Consider the following 17,705-nt stretch of genomic DNA (forward strand, 5'->3'; position numbering starts at 1 on the left):
GGAACATTTTGGGGGCTGGATTGGGATCCCCTTTCATATCTCACTGGGTTGACGACACCTGCAGCCTCTGTGCAATTGTGTTTTACCGGGTATAGTTGTTAATAAACTGCATAGGTTCTGGTCTGTTTTCTACAGGCTCAAGATGCATAATAGATGCAGCCTCCTGCAAGATAATTCAATAAAAAATGTTAAGCAAACAGGTATATCTCAATGTTAAGAATTGCTCTAGCAACAGAAGAGCTGCTGCTTCTCATAACGAGTCACCATTAGAGAAAGCGAGAGGTTACCAAGAACACAATAGATACAGAGAGGTTTTGCTTTTCTTGGTAAGGCATACCTATTCTAGTCAGTGATTACTCCATCTCCTACTATCAAGAAGTTTCAATAAGATTTAGCAAGAGTCATAAAATTCCACCAACTCACTTTCCTTGTACAGCTTTTCAAGGTAAAAAATATATATATTATTTGCATTACAAAAGTGAATAACTATAATAACAACAAGAGCAAAGTGTTGAGATGGTCTTCAAGGCAAAAGACAGTTCAAGTGGATGAGCAACAGAACTATAACAAACTTACTCAACACAAACCAGACTTCGATAAGCATAAAATATCAGTCATTCATAGAGTTAAGCTTTCAAAGTTCCATAATCATAAAAAGAACAATTATGATATAATACAATTTTGAGGCAACAATCTGAATCTACAACAAATTACAAAGCAGGTCAGAATTCCTCAGGAGCCCTTCTGAAGGGAATCTTTCACCAGATAGTCTTGCATCTAGTGAATCACCATTTGCAGTTGTGTCCCCAGTAATGGCCCTACTACCCACTTGTATGATGCAAGTGTGGGTTTTCAGGCATGGGCACGCAAACCCTTTAAAGCACATGTATCTTATATTGTGCATAGAGCCAGTAAAGGTCTACTTTCATGTTTCAAAAGGTTCTAATATACTTCTACAGTACCACAATACAAAGATCTATTTGTATCCCGTTAAGATCCACTACCATTATTATTGTATGAGAGACTTTGGAAATCACATTGCTATTGTTGAAAGGAATACAATTTGACTGAGGCTGAAAGGCAATTGGGCATTTCTTCTTCGAGACGTAATTAACCATCAAAATCAGTAGGTTCATAAAAAACTTTTTTCCGGCAGATGGTTGAAAAAATGGTTATAGTAGGACTACCTAGATGTATGTGCTCTTTGCTAAACAAGTGATGCAGTTAATGAGACAAGAGGAACTCACAACAGTTGGTTCTCTTGTCTTTGTGTTGTCATTTGATGGAGAAAATAGAAATAATTTTCAGAGATTCTGAAGGATGATCATGTTACACCATGTCTCTTGAAATTGACTGAAGTACGAACTATGCCAGCTTGATGTTGAGGAGAACTGTTGGGGGCGCCCTTTACACCTGACCAGATGCAACCAATGGATATGGTGAGAATGGTTCTCATACTCGAGAGCATCTGCAAGAAGGGTCTTTTTCTGCTATATCTCATGTAGTGGACAGACAAGCAGAAGTAAAGGTCACAGTCTGATTCAAACCCTACAGGGTTATTCCTTCCAACATTAGTAGTCAGGAAACCTTCAGGATTCTTTGTGCAAACTTCATCTCATGCTGTTGACTGAAGACGTGGCTGGGAGCATATTGTTCAGCTGACAGTGTAGGAGAGGTCATACTGGGTTGACATCACCATATTTCCTGGGTGATAGACGAGGATATAGTGTGGTACTGACCAGCTCATGCAAGAGGCTGTCCTTATACACAAACTCATGCCGTGGACTGATGTACAGTAGGTGGGATTGAGGTGTTGAGCAAGTCCTGCGGGAGGCTCTCACGAGCTAACTGCATCCTCCTCCGTGCCCTTTGGAATGCATCTACAAATAAAACAAGACAACATTATGGACAAGGTCCATATTCGGCTGAATAAGGTTTCTGTACTGCTGTTCACTGACACAGACAGACACAAAAATCACTGCTTCTCTCCCATGTTCACAATTTACACTACAGTGCTTCCTACAAGGAGAAAGATGCTCACCATAGGAATTTCCAATGTTGGACTATGCTCCCTGATTTTGTGCCCGATCTATCTACTGATGTGCAGCCTCTTGGGCAAAATTCAGAACTAGCCATCCAAACCAGATCTATTTTTTGTAGTATGCTTAACCTGCTTAAAGCATACCATTTCTGTCTTCTTTTACTCACTGCTCTCAACCCACCATCACAGACCAGGGATGTGAAGTGGACGTAGTACCATACCAGTAGCTCAAAGCGATTAGTCTGATCACACATTCGGCTTGCTTCCGTCCATCGATAGTCATTGATTTAGTGTCCTGGTTTTAATTTCCCTCTGGTTCTAATTATTTTCTGATTCTTGTGTCTATTTCCTGAGCTAGCGCAGTTTAGCAGCATATCCTCAGTGCTACATTTTTCCATGAGCTAGCACTATTTTCACTGCACTCATATTTCTTAACCTTCCGTTGCTTTCAGTGGATATCCTTTCTGTAATCCTGTCTTACATATTTCTTCTTACTTGCTTTAAAAATTTCCAGCATGCTGCATTCCTATCCCCTTTGCCTCAGTTACATGCTTCCAAGTGTGCTGTGTTGGCTTGTTCTTTGTCAAGTGTTACTTCCTTTTTCCCTTTGTTGCCTCACTTGCATCTTGCCTATAACGGCTATGTTATAAGTTCTCCACATGCACCCGTAATAGGATATTTTATGGAACAGATGGTAAATTCTGCAGCATAGCGTAGTTACATAATTTGAGGCATTTCGCATAAAAAGTGTAATATGAACTACTGGAAATTACACCGGCATTATGAAAATTTAGCCTGGGCCTAATATTTTTCAGGCTACCTATGATAGTAATGGTGAGTGAGAGCTTAGTAAGCTTCAGTTTAACCACGTGGAACTCCTAAGTGCTTTTACAATGCCACTCTTTGTTACCCTGCACAGGACTTCCCTATTGACCCCAATCACCTTTGACTGCCTGTGTGATCCTGGGTGCTCTCTCTTGCCAATATTATATTCTGTCAGACCTTTCACACCCCATGCATTCAGCACTGTGAAACTAACATTCAGAATTAACTAACAAAGTGCACACCAATCCAAAACCCAACATATCTCCAATCATAAGTAAGAGAGTTTTAACGTCAATAAATACACCAGTACCTATCAAACTGTTAGCGTAAATGTTAAGATGACTCCACATCCTGTAACATAGTCTACTGTTAAAGCATCCCTAGAATCACCAGCATCCGAGAAGCAACAGATAAATCACACAGGCACCTCTTTCTCCTTCATTTATGGTAAACCAGTCAATATGAAACCCACACATTATCATAGCACTATGGTGGAAGCAGGCAACGATTTCCATTGGAATGATTCTGTATGATGTAGGTTATTGTAAAACTCAAACATTCCAATTGACACACTGGTCTGTGAGACAGGAATAGGAAGGTAAGAATCACAGTAGGATGAGTTAGAGGAAGAGGACACAAAGAGAGAATCATACCCAGAACATTGTGAATTGAAGACTCCTGGCTGAAACCGCCCAGCCGGTCCAAAACGCTTTGCATCCTCTTCTTCAGTGAGCTGGAATCCATGAACGCCCTGTGGAAAACGGAACAATTTTTAGAAGGCTGAAATGTAATCTGCTGTCTAGGGAAGACAACAACTGTACTTTGCTATTCAAACACTAGGGCATCATTGCTTGGATAGATCTAGTCTTAGGGTTTGAAATCTCAAGACTCAAGCATAGCATACAGACCAGACACCTCACTGGCAATTTATCCTCTCAAGATCAAAGGCAAGTTATTAAAACAGATACCGCCTAAGACCTCCAACATCTTAAAACGTAAACGTAGTGTTCTGGGATAGATCCAGGGCCAGAAGTATAGCATGTCAAGAAAGAAGCCGGCATAATCTACAAGATAATATCAGTGAATAACTTGCCATTGAACAAGACTTGGCTAAAAAAGACAGATTCCTATCCTTTCAAGACAAGGACCAACATTGGTGTCAGACTGCCTCAGAGCTGTACCCTCGGAGGATCAGTACCCATCTTAGGAACAGCACAGGTAGTGTAAGACATACATATGGTATTTGGACTACACACAACCTCGACCTCTAAACTATGATGTACTGAGCTTAGACTGATAGGCCAGGCTATGCAAGCACGCTAAAATGTATACCTGGACGACATCTTGAAAGTTCTAATCTTAAAATATTCAAACTGTGGACACTGCTCTAGTGTTCTAGCTCTTCAAAACATGCACTGCCCTACTTGGACAAACTCCATGGCAGACACATAATCTTTAACACCAGGTACAGTATCAAAGCTGTAATCTTTCAGAAACTCAACCTAGGGGTACTCTGCAAGTGATCTTCAATGTATTAAAGTCTTATTAACTAGACATACGGGATGGCTGAGAGGGATGAGTATAGTGAATATACCTGGATTGCTGAATACAATATAACTTGAACGTGACACTTCCAGTTGTTTCAGTTCGAAAACCATAACGGCTCACACGATCTCCCTGTACATAAAAAAAGAGGATGTTTTAAATCGCAGTCCACTGTGCCCTACAGAATCAACACTGAATAAAAAATAAAATGTTGTGAGATTGTAATCTAGGGATAAAGATACATAAATTAGTCACTCGCACCAATCGGACAGAGTTGGGAACTTCTTATTAAGCTGTCAGAGCCGTGCGTTCCTAGGTAATCCATATAATATGGATTTAACACCGATCACACAGCTCTTTCTCTCTAGTCTTAGGCCCTTGTCGATAACACTACAACTTCGAAAGAGTTATTGGAAGAGTTCAGATTTCTTTAGCTCACCTAATTGGCCCTCTTAACTTTCACTACATTACCTGTGCACTTATATGCAGACCCGGGAAATTGCAATTGCTAGATGGTGCTTTCCTTTAGCAGCGAATCACCACCAAGCGCACTGAAAATACTGCAGTTAACATGCAAATTAGTTCTTCATATAAATACTAGTTGCAGTAGGTTAACTGGTGTACATGGCACTATAAGTACGTGCTTGCAAATCAGGTAAAATAGTTATCTTGTAATAAATCCTGCAGTCCAACATGAACTAAATAGGAGGTGGAATCATTTTCTGTGGTAGTACATGCATCTCCTCTATGCTTCCTCTTTCCAATCATCTTTAAAGAGGATACTAGGATTGACATGGGGCTCGAGCAAAGAAGGATGCTCCAACCAGGGCCCTCAAAGCTTGGGAGGAGGCCCACAGAGCTCCAACAGGAAATACTCCAAAGCAGAGAGGAAGAGGAGGAGGCGGATAGCAGAATGGTCATCGAAGCAGGGAGGGTGGGACGATGTTGTCGCAATCAACACCAGCCAGTGGTGAGCTACTGAGCTAGCAGTGTGAAGCTCCTTCAGTAGCAGGACGTCACTGTAAGAGGAGATGACAGCTGGTGAGATTATATGGTGTACATTGGTAACTGGGATGCACATGTGTTACTTTTTCACTTTCACAGTGAGGTGCCTACATACAATGCATATGATATACATTTCTTCAGGGGCTATGTTGATACTCGTACTTATTTCAATAAGGGGCGTGGGTTTTCTACCAGCATTTCATAATGCAGGATTGTTGCAACAAAAAAAAGAAAAAGGAAGAGCTTGAAAAATAAAATTTTTAAATAAACATCATGGGATACGCTGTGCTTTCTCCAGCTTAAGACCTTTCAACAGAACTGGATGTAGTAGACGCTAAACTTAAAAAAAATGTTTACAAAAAAAAGAAAATTGGGTTTAGTATTTAATTGCTGAGATTGCAGCTTATGAGCTATATTGTCCAATCCCAGATACCTGTACTTTTTGTATGAAATCAGTCACTCATTTGTTCAAGTTACACTTTGGTGGATGGCACTGTCGGTTTTGAAAGCAGTCCATCAACCTTTTATTGTTCTTCAGAAACACACGTCCAAAGGTGGGAGTGTGTTTCTGAAAGACAAAAACAAATAACCCCCACATTTCTTGGACGTTTCCTCCTCAGAATTGAGGGGTCACCGACTGTTTTTTTCTGATCCTCTGCTGGTGATGGATAGAAAAATAGTTCAGTATCCTGTGCACCCGAAATAGGGCAGGCAGTGTAACGTCCTTCCCCTGAAGGCCCCTACTCTGTTGTGGCATTGAAGGAATCTTTCAGTGAAAGGAGTCAGCAAAGGCTCTGTCAACAGATAGCTTAAGGTCCTCCCATCTCTAAAAGAGGCAGGCTGACTGAACGTTTGCCATAGTACTCTGTGTCCATTTAAATCAGGCCCTTAGTAACAGGAGAAGGGAAGTCATCTCTGATATTACAATCCCCTGAGATAAGTAGCCTGGAGACAGAGAGAGCGTACAGAGGGATTAAGTGAACAAAACCATAGTCAAAGGTCATTGTCGCTCCAGGACCATGGCAGATTAATACATCAGTTACAGAAGAAGTGGGGCTAGTGGAAAGATTAAAAGTAAGGATATTTCTACTTGCAAAAAACATAAGAAAAACTTTGGCTAACTTAAGGTGACGGCAATATTAACTGCCACACAACCTTCTATACTATTTTCATGGTAAACAGGAAGAATCTGAAGGGACTCCAGGACCTTGATGACAATATCAGGTGCAGGGGAGGCACAGAGCCAAGTTTCCGTCACAAATAAATCAAACCTATGATCCAAAATAAGGTCACATATTTTTATACAATGCTTAGACAGCGGTCTCACATTGAGGAGGGCTGCCAAAGGGCAGCAAGATACAAGTAGAGGGCAAAAGGGCCTTTAAATCCTAGAACAGTCTGCTCAAAGTTCATGAGACAAAGACCTCAAGACATTTGGTAACATGACTACCATTGGTTGAATTCTGTAATCAAAGGGGCTCTGCAGTTGCTAGATTGGTCGCAAATGGACGCAGATGGATGTGCCTTTGGCGTGCCCACTGTATGGATGCCCTGCTAGTGCCTTTATATAGTCCCTGGAAGGCTGGCACATGACAAAGTAAGAATGCTAACTGCGTTCTCACAAGGTATGGAACCCGTTGCAATGATGAGCTCATTTACAGGAGTCTAAGTGGAAACAACAGCATGCATAAACCTCTCTCCTACACACTCCATCACCAATGACTAATGTCACCTGGAAGAACCCAGCATAAATGTACAAATACACTTGCCTGAAAGGTCCCTGGAATGCGCACGTAGCTGAGATCCTCCAGCTCTGGAGATCCACCGATGAAGAATCTCCTCAGCTCAGACACTGTACCAAGTACAGTAGGACGCCAGGTTCTAGCAGTCAGGACGTGGAGGCCTGTGACAACATCAAAGGTACATGAGCATCTCTCTGTTGTTTGTGCAGGTATAGGCATGTGTACTTGTGTAACAATGCATGTGTGTGAACAAGGTCATCATGCAGGAAGTGAAGCATCCTCCCAGCAACATTGGAAAAATCAGTAAGCCTTCTGGGTCATTAAATCCATTAAAAGACATTACACCACTTTTCTAAAGCACTCTAAGCTGGAGGTCTATGCTCTTTCGCTGAAGTGCAGGGCATTCTTTTGGTTGTTTTTATGGCCTTATTTTGTAGGCTGAAAAATGTTAAAAGAAGGATTCAAAGATAGATGCTTTTTTTCAATAAAACTTTATTAAAATGTTTTTGACAAACACTTTTATAAAACATTGCACTGTGTGAAATAATAAAATATGCATTTGATTATAAAAATTGGTGATTTTCTGACAAAGACAATAGGTCTCCTTTATATATGTTGATATGCTGACCCCTTCATACTGCCAATAGGCTCACTTTTAACATGTTGTTGTTTTTATCCTTTGAAACAGTCAGTAGGTCTGCCTTACTTAAAATGATACCATTTATATTGAAAAAACACAGTCAGCCATGTGTGCCAGCGGGGGTTTGTGTGCCAGGCCCTGCATCCAACCCCCACTGGCAACACGCAGGCAGTGGGACTCAATGCCAATTCCAAGCCGCACACGACCATCGGCCATGAACGGCATGGGGTCAGCATTATATATGGTAATAAAATGTTTACTTTTTTTTTTAAAACTAGAAATTACCTTGAAAAAACTAAGCTTAAAGTGATGATATAGTTGATAGTAATGATATCTTACTTTTTAGTAAAAAAAACCCTTAGAAATGTAATTAAAAATAAACTAAGGTTAAGGGGACGGTATAGTTAGGTGAAGTTAGGGTATAGTTAAGTGGCCTGCCCAATTAAGATGCCCCAGGACTGTACATCTTTTTGCAGCACACTTCCAGACACTTTGCCACTGTCCAAGTGGAAGGCCCAAGCATTGCATTTTGTAGAAGCTGCCAACAGACAGAGGGGTTCCGAGAGACAAAGAAGGGACTGTCTTTGATTGCTTGATATTTGCTTAGACCCATTGTAAGGATTTCGGGCTAAAGGACGAGTGCAGGCATCACTTAAAAAAAAAAAAAACGAAATTGCCCAAATTCTATCTCTCTGGAGAGCTAAACACATCTCTCTTGTCTGTACCAGTCCTGAATTGTGTGTATTGTGCAGATTAATTTAGATATTTTTCTGGTGCAGTTTTCTTGAACCAATTCTCGGTCTTTCTTTTGCAACTTTGAGGTAGTCCATAGTTGCTGGCACAGTGCCTTTCTTCTGGTAATCACACAGTGAGTTGTATTGCCTAGCAGAGTTGAAGAATCCATCAATGTCCTGTTTCTGCACATTTCGGCACACTAGCTGATTGGTATCTTGCACGCCTGACATATATATGATTGTAATCTTTGGAGTGTGCTGCAGTATAGGTGCAGATGTGGCTGATTATTTAAGATCAGTACATCTGATAGACACATCTAGCCGCATATTCCTTAACTTTGAATTCTCTCCAGGTGCAAGAACGGATCCTTAACTTTTTTAGCAGTAGGACGGTGTTGTAGAACTCCGTGATGACGTTGACTCCGGTTGTGACGTCAATGGAGTGATACAAGTCTCCTCCGGCCTGCATACATCAGTTTCTTCTTTTCCGCGCTGTAACGCGGCTCCGGTGAAGCGGTTCGGGCCCACTTTTTCAGTTTTTGTCGATTGTAAACAGTGCTCTTTTCTTAGGTCTTCAGAATTTAAGCCTTGTGGGACTTGTATTCAACAAATGTTGGTTATCGACCACACTCAGTTTGTATGTGATATTTAGGTTAACACCAGGACTCTGAAGACTGCGGCTCCTGCCAGAAGCTGAAGCCGAAGGCGCTAAAGGAACACTGTATGTACCGTTTAGCAGCGCAGATGTCGCAGTCTACAGAGACTTCACGTCGCCTCGGTCTCCTTCTCGTTTTGAGATTTGCTCCTGGGGCCATTCCAGGAGTCTGCGCCGTTCACAGGGATGCCACTCTCTATCAACGTTCCAAGGTAAGCACAGGCATTTGAAGTTGTGGCACCCCCAACTTTGGCGCATGGACAATCTGTCTCCCATGGCTCCTCCCGCTTGCTGGTTGAGTAGGCCTTACATGGCTCCGCCCCACGCCTCCCCGTCTTTCCAGGAGCTGGGGCGTCGATGGCCTAGATGAGAGAGTACTACAGTTCTCTACATCTTATCTTTGGGCCACCACCTTCCTCTGGTGCACCATGGGCCCCATGGAGGTGAGAGGAGCCACACTGGTGGGTTCGCGCGCGGTGCAATTTGGACTGTCGGAGTCATTGGGTCAGCACTGGCTGACTTAGCTTTGGAGCCTCCACCTTCGGCATCCATCCTTGATCAGCCGACTCTGGCATTGATGTCGGCGGCGCAGATCGAAGTCATTTCCCCTCTTCCTCTCGATGTTGCTTTCTCGGTGTCGGGTATGTAGTTGGTAGGGCCAAATGAGGAGAATTTTATTTTTCCACTTCCCTCTCATGGTTGGGCTTCTGGAAGTCGCCTTGTAGTGGGTGAAACAGAAGAGTCTGGGCTGTTACAGCCTATTCTGGAGACTGTTGCACCTCTTATAGAGGGGAATTGGCTACCTGCACTTGGTGAGGCTAATGGGCCGGGGGTTACTTTCCCCTCCTAGTCCTAGTCGAGTGGCTATGATTTTGGAATTATCTCTGCCTACGGCGGAGTAGTCCACTGATCCCCTGAGAGATGTCCTTTATCAAGGTCAGACAGGAGTGAAGCCTGTTCTCTCATGTAGTGAGGCCCTATACAACATACTGTTGGGCACTTGGGCCAAGCCTGATGCGGGGGTCTTGGTGGATTGGGCTATATCTCACAGATACTTGCCTGCTCCAGGAGATCCAGCTCATCTCCAAAAACATCCTACCCCTCGTAGTCTGGTAGTTCAGGCTGCTTCAGTTTCAGAAAATATGGATTCTCTACCATTGGATAGAGATTACAGGAGACCAGATCTGTGTGGCAAACATATTTTATTTCTCGACTAGTTCTGCTTTAAGGCCCACCAGCATGTCTCGTGTTCTTGGGCATTTTTCTCATGGCTAGGCTATGTCTGTACCAGATAATGCGTTACCGAAGGTAAGTAACTTGTTCAATACCATACATTTGATTCCCCTATTTGTCAGCAGCTTCCATACACATTTGCTTTGCCTGTTTGTACCCTTTTTAGATTCCTATTTTACACTCTCAGTTTACACCTTTACAGGATTGTTTGTTAAATCTGTCCCAATTACAAATTCTGAGTTTGCTTTACCATATTATTCCTCCACACATCAGCATCTTACACAAAAGGCCCTTGCACACAGCCTTTGACAGGTCGTTCACTTGCAAACTGTTGCATTCGTGGCTACATTATAGGTGGTCCAGTTGCCCTCTCAGAACTTCATTTTGTGGCTATGGATGGTGAGGAAAGGGAGACTGATAACGACATATGATAACTAGAAAACTATAAATACAACATGTCTATGATAGAAGCACTGTAGCCAACTGTATACACTCTACAATAGGGCTACACAAAGTAAGGATGACAAAGAAAATGGTCTTCAAAACCTAGATCAATACTTAATGGTACTGCATAGAGTGGAAGTGTGACTGGAATGCTGACAGGAGTCTAGAGGTTCCCAAAAAACTGGAGTTACGAAGAACAGCAGGCTATAGCACCTCTTGTATTACCTGAACAATGGGGTAACCCTGTGTCCCTCAGAACCTGGGTATGAATATTATAGAAAACAATGGTTCTGTCGGGTATGATCAAACAATTACTTTGTTCTACGGATGGATCAAAAAACACTGAATTTATCAATCAGAAAATGAAGAAATCAATCATAGAGAAGAGTATTCCCTTTTTGAAAGGACCACATAAATTATAAGGTACACGGCTGACGTCAGGGTAGTGCTCTCAGACGCTCACGATGGCCTTCAGCTGTCCCAGGATCTTGACGCGACCGGGGTTGCTTGGCAACCCTTACGGTACGTCACTTCGCCTACGTCATACAGGGTGGAACTAGCTTGCTTACATATAGCAGCCGCTTTGTCATTTGCGGTTCCCCACCACAACGAAAGTTGGCTTGGGAGCGTGATTAGATACCGCTTGACAGCAAATCTTTGAATTCCCTCAAAGTGAGTATTATCCTAAAGCGTTTTACTTTCTTTTTTCACTTTGCCACGAGCGTATCATTAAGCGTGCATTTGTCGTTTTTTGTAGACGCTGGCAGATTGTTTTAACGACTTTGACATCAGATTGGATCTGACAATATTCAACCAACATAGCTTTGCAGCCAGTAAGTTGCAGTTAGAGGTGAGCTGCTTTCAGTTTTTTAATCCGTTAGGGCTTGGGTTTCGTAATTTATATAACGAGACTGTTACCGTTGGCTTCAAAATCGAGCCTCCTTATAAAGAACTCAAAAATTCTTGGCCTCTTTTATTTAATTTTCCTGAGAGCAGTCCGCTTTTCAGCATGGTCATATTAACCCTAATATGTCACTTATGTGTTTAGCGACGGTTCTAACGGGGCTATTTTGTTTGTTTAATCAGATACCGTTTTCAGACGCATTTCTTGCTCTGTACTGGTATATGAGTTTCCCTTCAGTGTATAACGATGCACTAGGGGTTGTCTGAATATTATGAGTCCCCTTAATCGCTGGTGGAGCCCCTCAGTAGTATTATGACTATTGGTGATGACGGGATGATGATTTCATATCTAATACCATCCCATTTTTAATTTTCAGATACCCCATTGGATGAGTGACTCGTTTCTATAATACTTGAATGTTAGGCCTTCCTAGACTAACGGCTAGGTGAGTTATGGCTCCTTTATTGCATCTTTGTAGACTTAGGACCACATACATTAGACTATTAAGTGCTACACATTGATACGCACTTTACTTGCTTCTGCAGGTTGCCATTGTTTATTTTAAAGTCCTGATGAAGACTCGCATGATGATTTAATATCGCTTGTACTGGGTTGAAACGTCGACGACAATAGTTAGGACCAGTTCAAGACCCGGTTTCACACATATCTTGATTTATTCGTGGAAACTGGGTCATTGTACCTTTCTTCATAACTGGCCCCCCTTTTTATATCGTGTACATAAAAAATCTTTTGTATTCAATTTTTGTACATATTATGCACAACTTTGTCACTTATGTCACTATTTCACTGATTCACGAATTCACTTTATGGTTTACTACTTTGGTAACCGTGCTTTGTTATAAATGATATGGGTGTCAATATAAATGATGCAATTTATATATAAAGAACAGCATGTCACCCACCAAATTTGATTTCACCGTGATTTGTATTTTGTATTTTGTCATTTGTTTATGCCATGTGTACCTTATAATTTATGTGGTCCTTTCAAAAAGGGAATACTCTTCTCTATGATTGATTTCTTCATTTTCTGATTGATAAATTCAGTGTTTTTCGATCCATCCGTAGAACAAAGTAATTGTTTGATCATACCCGACAGAACCATTGTTTTCTATAATATAGCACCTCTTGAGCACTAGCTGGATATGACCCAGGGGCACAGGGAGTCCTTGCTTACGAGGAAGCAAAATATTCTTTTGTAACCAGCACCTGGTCCTCCCTCGACTAGAAACAAGCATCTTAGGACCAGTTTCAGGGTATCACCCCCTCATCAGCCAACCTAGCTTGACTCCAGTGGCATGGAGAGCACGGGACCCAAGCCTGGGCATACTCGTCACACTCGGGGTGACAAATGCAAGAAGAACAATTGATGGAAATAATGCTCCAGTAGAGAGCTGGAGTATGGTGAATGGCCCAGAGACAATAGTTGAACCTTGTTTACACCCCATACATACTTTGCAACTGTGCGAGAGTAACTTTGACTGTTTAGGCATAGGTGAGATAAAGAAATATCTGTTTCCGTCATTGCAGATGAAAAAAGCCTGACAAAACTAGATACCCAAATTCTAAAAGGCAAATTAGAATCTCAACATACAGTTAAGCTCTGTACTTCCTTCAGCAATCTGCTTATAGGCTCTGTAAATTGTGAAAGGGATACTTACATATTACTAGTACTTCAATCTAAGAACAAATTAATATTGACTCAAGCAGTCTTCATTTTCAGGCTTTATCCTGGTTTATGACCTGCCTAGTCTACAAATATACTCGCCAAGCTCCCGCTCCACTACCTGATGCCATGGTTCATGGCAGTGCGGTGGAGCAGGTTTTATTGTAGAATTTTTGCAATGGTGCTTGCTTCTTCCTGGTTATCCTCAGTCGGGAATCCTGGAGAGCAGGCATCAATGTTCATATCCACAGGATACTCTCCCCTGAGTTACGCCATCACAGGCATCATTTTGGCAGGACAAATAATTGCAATTGGCGGAGACAAAGTGTAAACGACAAATATCAACTTTTACGCCTTTAGAGGTCTCCTATGGTAGATAAGATACTATTGTGTGGCATTTGTTGTGCCACTGAGGGAGCAAGCCCGGGACTGGTATCAAGTCTGCTAGAGTTGCTGGTCATTATTCTTTGCCCCGGACACAAACTATGGTATCTTAGAGCTTCTGGGAGCCCCTGGACTTGACTTGGTGCCAGAGCTCCAGCATGGCACATCCACTATGCCTCCTGACTGGCTCTGCTACCCAGAGCGTGATTCTAAATGCACCATAACAACAGAGAAAGGCACTTGAGACACATCCAGAAACACAACTTGACAGCTGCCTCCTACTAGTATAAGAAGAAAGTTGTAAGGTACAAGAAAAGGCCACAAATTTTGTGACCATTCGGAACAACTCTGAGGATACTTAAAGTATGTAATGTCTTTCTTTGGTAGAGTACATTCTATTGTTTAGCTTCTGTTAGGTAAAAATTGAAATGCTTCTTTATCTCAGTAAAAAAACGCTATCTTTTTCTCACATATCACATGCGTCGCACAACATTTTGAAAATAAAAAAATATGAGAGACTTCCAGGGTTCTTACCTGGCGACGATGGAAGCACAATGGATCCATAGCCCTCCACACGATACCTTTGCCAGAAGTCTAGAGAAAGGACTTCAAAGTACAGCACGGGCCACTGAGGGAGCGAGCCTGGGAGCAATGTAGAGAGGACATGAATAGGCAGATAGAGGGTAGGAGCAGGAGAGGAAATAAAAAGGTGCATGAGGGGAAAGCAAAAGAAGGAGAGTGGAGACGGACGGAGTAAGAAGGAAAGAGAAGGATTTCATAGAGGAAAGATAAAAAAGTAAGGATAGAGATCAAAGAGTAAATGGAAAATAAATAAGGGAAATTAAAGGGGGAGAAATTAATTGAGGATGAGGACAGACATAGGGAAAGAAACGGAGAAGGATGAGATATGGAATAGAACAGAGAATGGAACAAGAGACAATGGGAAAGAAAGGAGAAAGAAAAAGTAAGTAGTAAGTAGGAATGGGAGAATTACATATTCAGTGAAAATAGAGAAAGAGAAACATGTGGGAGGGCAACGGAACAGTAAGTAGGCTCAGAAGGACAAAATAAAAATGAGAGTAAGATAAATGTGAAAATAAAGACAGAAGATGGATAAGAGAAGGGTATAGTGAGGAGACAGGAGGGAAGACAAAACGATAAAATAACAGGTAGAAAAGATAGGAGGCAGGAGAAAAGAAGAGTAAAGTGAATATATTAAGAATGTATGATAAACAAATCCAGGAAGAGTGAAAGAGGTTGGTAGGTAACAATCATGATAGACATAAGCAAAAGATGAAAAAAATGTATGAGGGAAGAGGAAAGAGTGAGGTACAAGGGTGAAACAAGCAGCGTGAAGAGAGGAAGACAAAATATAACTTTGCTTATACAATATTAAGATATTTAATACAATTACGTCAAAGCTAACTCAATCAACAGGAAGGTCATTTGTCAACTATGATACAGTTCTTGCATTGTTCATGTCCAGCAGATCCCACATATGAAATCGGTACTGGAAAAGACCAGAAATATTGCAACTTGACTTTCAGTAGTGATACGGACCAAGAGACTTGCAACTCCTGCTAGACATCACTGTTCTACATGTATCCAGTCACAATTTGTGTGCTTAGTTTTACAGGATGTCAAGGTCAACAAACCAGAAAGAGTGTGTAAAAGGGAAAAAGAAAGATGGAGGAGAATCAGTCAAGAAGATTTAGAGGTAGAGTCTGCAAATCAAGGTGTTTTGTAAAGTATCTTTACCACAGACCATTTTACTTTTTTAGCACTGATTGCTCCCCCAAAATGTGATCCTGACTGCAGAGTTCTAACAGTAGCTCTGAAAAGGTGTACAGGATCTCAACGAAGGTCATTAGCAGATCTCCCACAATGGCCCATGCCCTTTAAAGAATGGAAAGTGGTCTCTGGTCTTGGGGACACTGGTGCTAAACTTTGATGCAAAAGAAACATACAAAACTGTGGAGTCAGCGTTAACCTTATAATTAAAGTATTTATTATGTTTGGAGCATGTCTTATTAAGCAGTTATTCTGATATAAAGGATCTAAGGTTTTTTGGTTAGCCTAATTACGGAAGGACCTCTGAGTAGGTCATGCTCTCTCTCCATTGATGTACTGCAGCTCCAAGCAAAACCTGTTACAAATGGTCTGTGCTTCTGATCTGTGTAGTCACACACCAACATAGAAAAGTGATAGTCTGAGTAAAACAAAAATCTAATCTAGAATTAAAAAATAAAAGCATGAACACCAAGTGCGAATATCTACCTATGGTGGTGGGTAGGAGTAGGGAGAATTGATATCTCACAAGCCCTGTGTGCCTGCTTGAACATCTTCAGATTAAAACCTTCCATTATCTGTACTTCCCAGCTCAGCCAATGTACTGCAATACTGATGTGCAAAATCTCATAATACCTTTATTGTCATTCAGTACCCCAAAGTAAACAGGTAGCGGTATGTCCAGATGTGTCACTTACTTTCTGATTCATCCTGGTGTGTAAAGAAAGCCTCAAATGTGAAAGGGTAGCAAAAATAGGACACATTCTCCTAAAAGGAAAAAAAATAAATCATAAGACCAGATGCTCCGGTCAGTGGGACTACATAGGCAGAGGTGGTGGCTGAATGTCAGATATATGAAGGAGATGAAGAAATCAGTCACACAGTGTTCTAGTTAAAGTCTGACAAACCTCATAACATTTTATCATGGTGATAACGCATTTCCTCAAACATACCTGCATCACCGATATATTTATTCAGCTATGCCTTGTTAAAGTGTCTTTAAGTTGGATTTTCGAGCATTTTTTCTCTATACAGAGTATAACAAACTAAATAAAATCTTCTGAGAATAGTATGTTAATCCAAAGCTCTACAGTACCAGAAACTAGAAAATGACACACAGGAAACCTTATGGCAAGCACAGAAGGCTATAAGTCTTATCAATTCCATCTCAATTAATCAAAACATACATATTGGACAATCCATGTTAAAAAATATGATGTCTAAAACCACGCCATTGTTTGCTGCTGGAACAGGGCATCAAATACAAGACAACTCCACTCAACACCAACCACATATTTCTATGTACCATCTACCCGTGAAGCTAGAACACTGCATCATTCCCAGCTTGGATCTTCACTAATTTGCCAATGCTCTCATTCAATAAATCCCACAGTCTAATTACAATGCTCTGGGAAAATCCTAGGACCCCACAAAGGTAGATGGTCAGGTCAGAAAACATTATTTTTTCATTTATTGCAAATACATAAACAGGCTGACAAGTCAACAAAAGGCCATAATTAAATGGATTAGGAGTACGAAGTCTATCTTTTTGTGGATTGTTTGGTTCACTCACCACTCTACTCCTCATAGAGAAATGGAGCCATATATAATAATCTAACCTGCTTGGAAGGAACATGTTCAATCCATGCAAGTTAAGGGAATACCCCAATCTTCTTTTCTGATTAGCAACCCAGGCATCTGATTATGTATGGACCATGGCATTGGCATGTAGGATTCCACCTCTGCAAAGAATTAATTAATCTACCCTCTGTGACTGGCTACAATCCCAGGGATGGTGGCCTGCAAGGAAAATGGGCTGATTTAGAAAAAGTTTTCAATTTCGAAAAATATCACTGAGGGTTACCATTAGACTCCTGAACCACTGTCCATTCCCCTCAAAGTTGACACCCCGATACACAAAGTGGAAGGGGCCTGAGGGGGGACCCTTCCCCTTTATGAATCAGTTACCACCCCAACTTTTTGAAAATCTGTTATCTTGCCAACTTGGGCCAGCAGCAACACATCCGTACAGGCGGAGAGGTCCCACTCACTTTTTTCCTGACAAGAAGAGCATCTGTCAG

The 17,705-nt window shown here is 41.5% G+C and overlaps 1 protein-coding gene across 2 annotated transcripts in view; it reads right to left on the reverse strand.

The window, feature by feature from the left end:
- Window positions 1–427: 427 nt before the first annotated feature.
- The window catches only part of MKS1 (MKS transition zone complex subunit 1), a 226,412-nt gene continuing 209,134 nt past the window's right edge, over window positions 428–17,705 (reverse strand). The window contains exons 13-18 of one of the 2 annotated variants that reach the window (XM_085649666.1): window positions 16,323–16,392; window positions 14,371–14,478; window positions 7,186–7,319; window positions 4,461–4,543; window positions 3,520–3,617; window positions 428–1,880 (exon numbers count right to left, since the gene is read on the reverse strand). In XM_085649666.1, the coding sequence (XP_085505792.1) occupies window positions 1,774–1,880; window positions 3,520–3,617; window positions 4,461–4,543; window positions 7,186–7,319; window positions 14,371–14,478; window positions 16,323–16,392 (600 nt within the window). In that variant the 3' untranslated portion in view covers window positions 428–1,773. Of the gene's footprint in view, window positions 1,881–3,519; window positions 3,618–4,460; window positions 4,544–7,181; window positions 7,320–14,370; window positions 14,479–16,322; window positions 16,393–17,705 lie in introns of both variants that reach the window. The other variant, XM_085649667.1, reaches the window with a different exon arrangement.

The sequence above is a fragment of the Triturus cristatus genome, chromosome 3_2, assembly GCF_964204655.1.
Source record: "Triturus cristatus chromosome 3_2, aTriCri1.1, whole genome shotgun sequence".
Classification (NCBI taxonomy): Eukaryota; Metazoa; Chordata; class Amphibia; order Caudata; family Salamandridae; genus Triturus; species Triturus cristatus.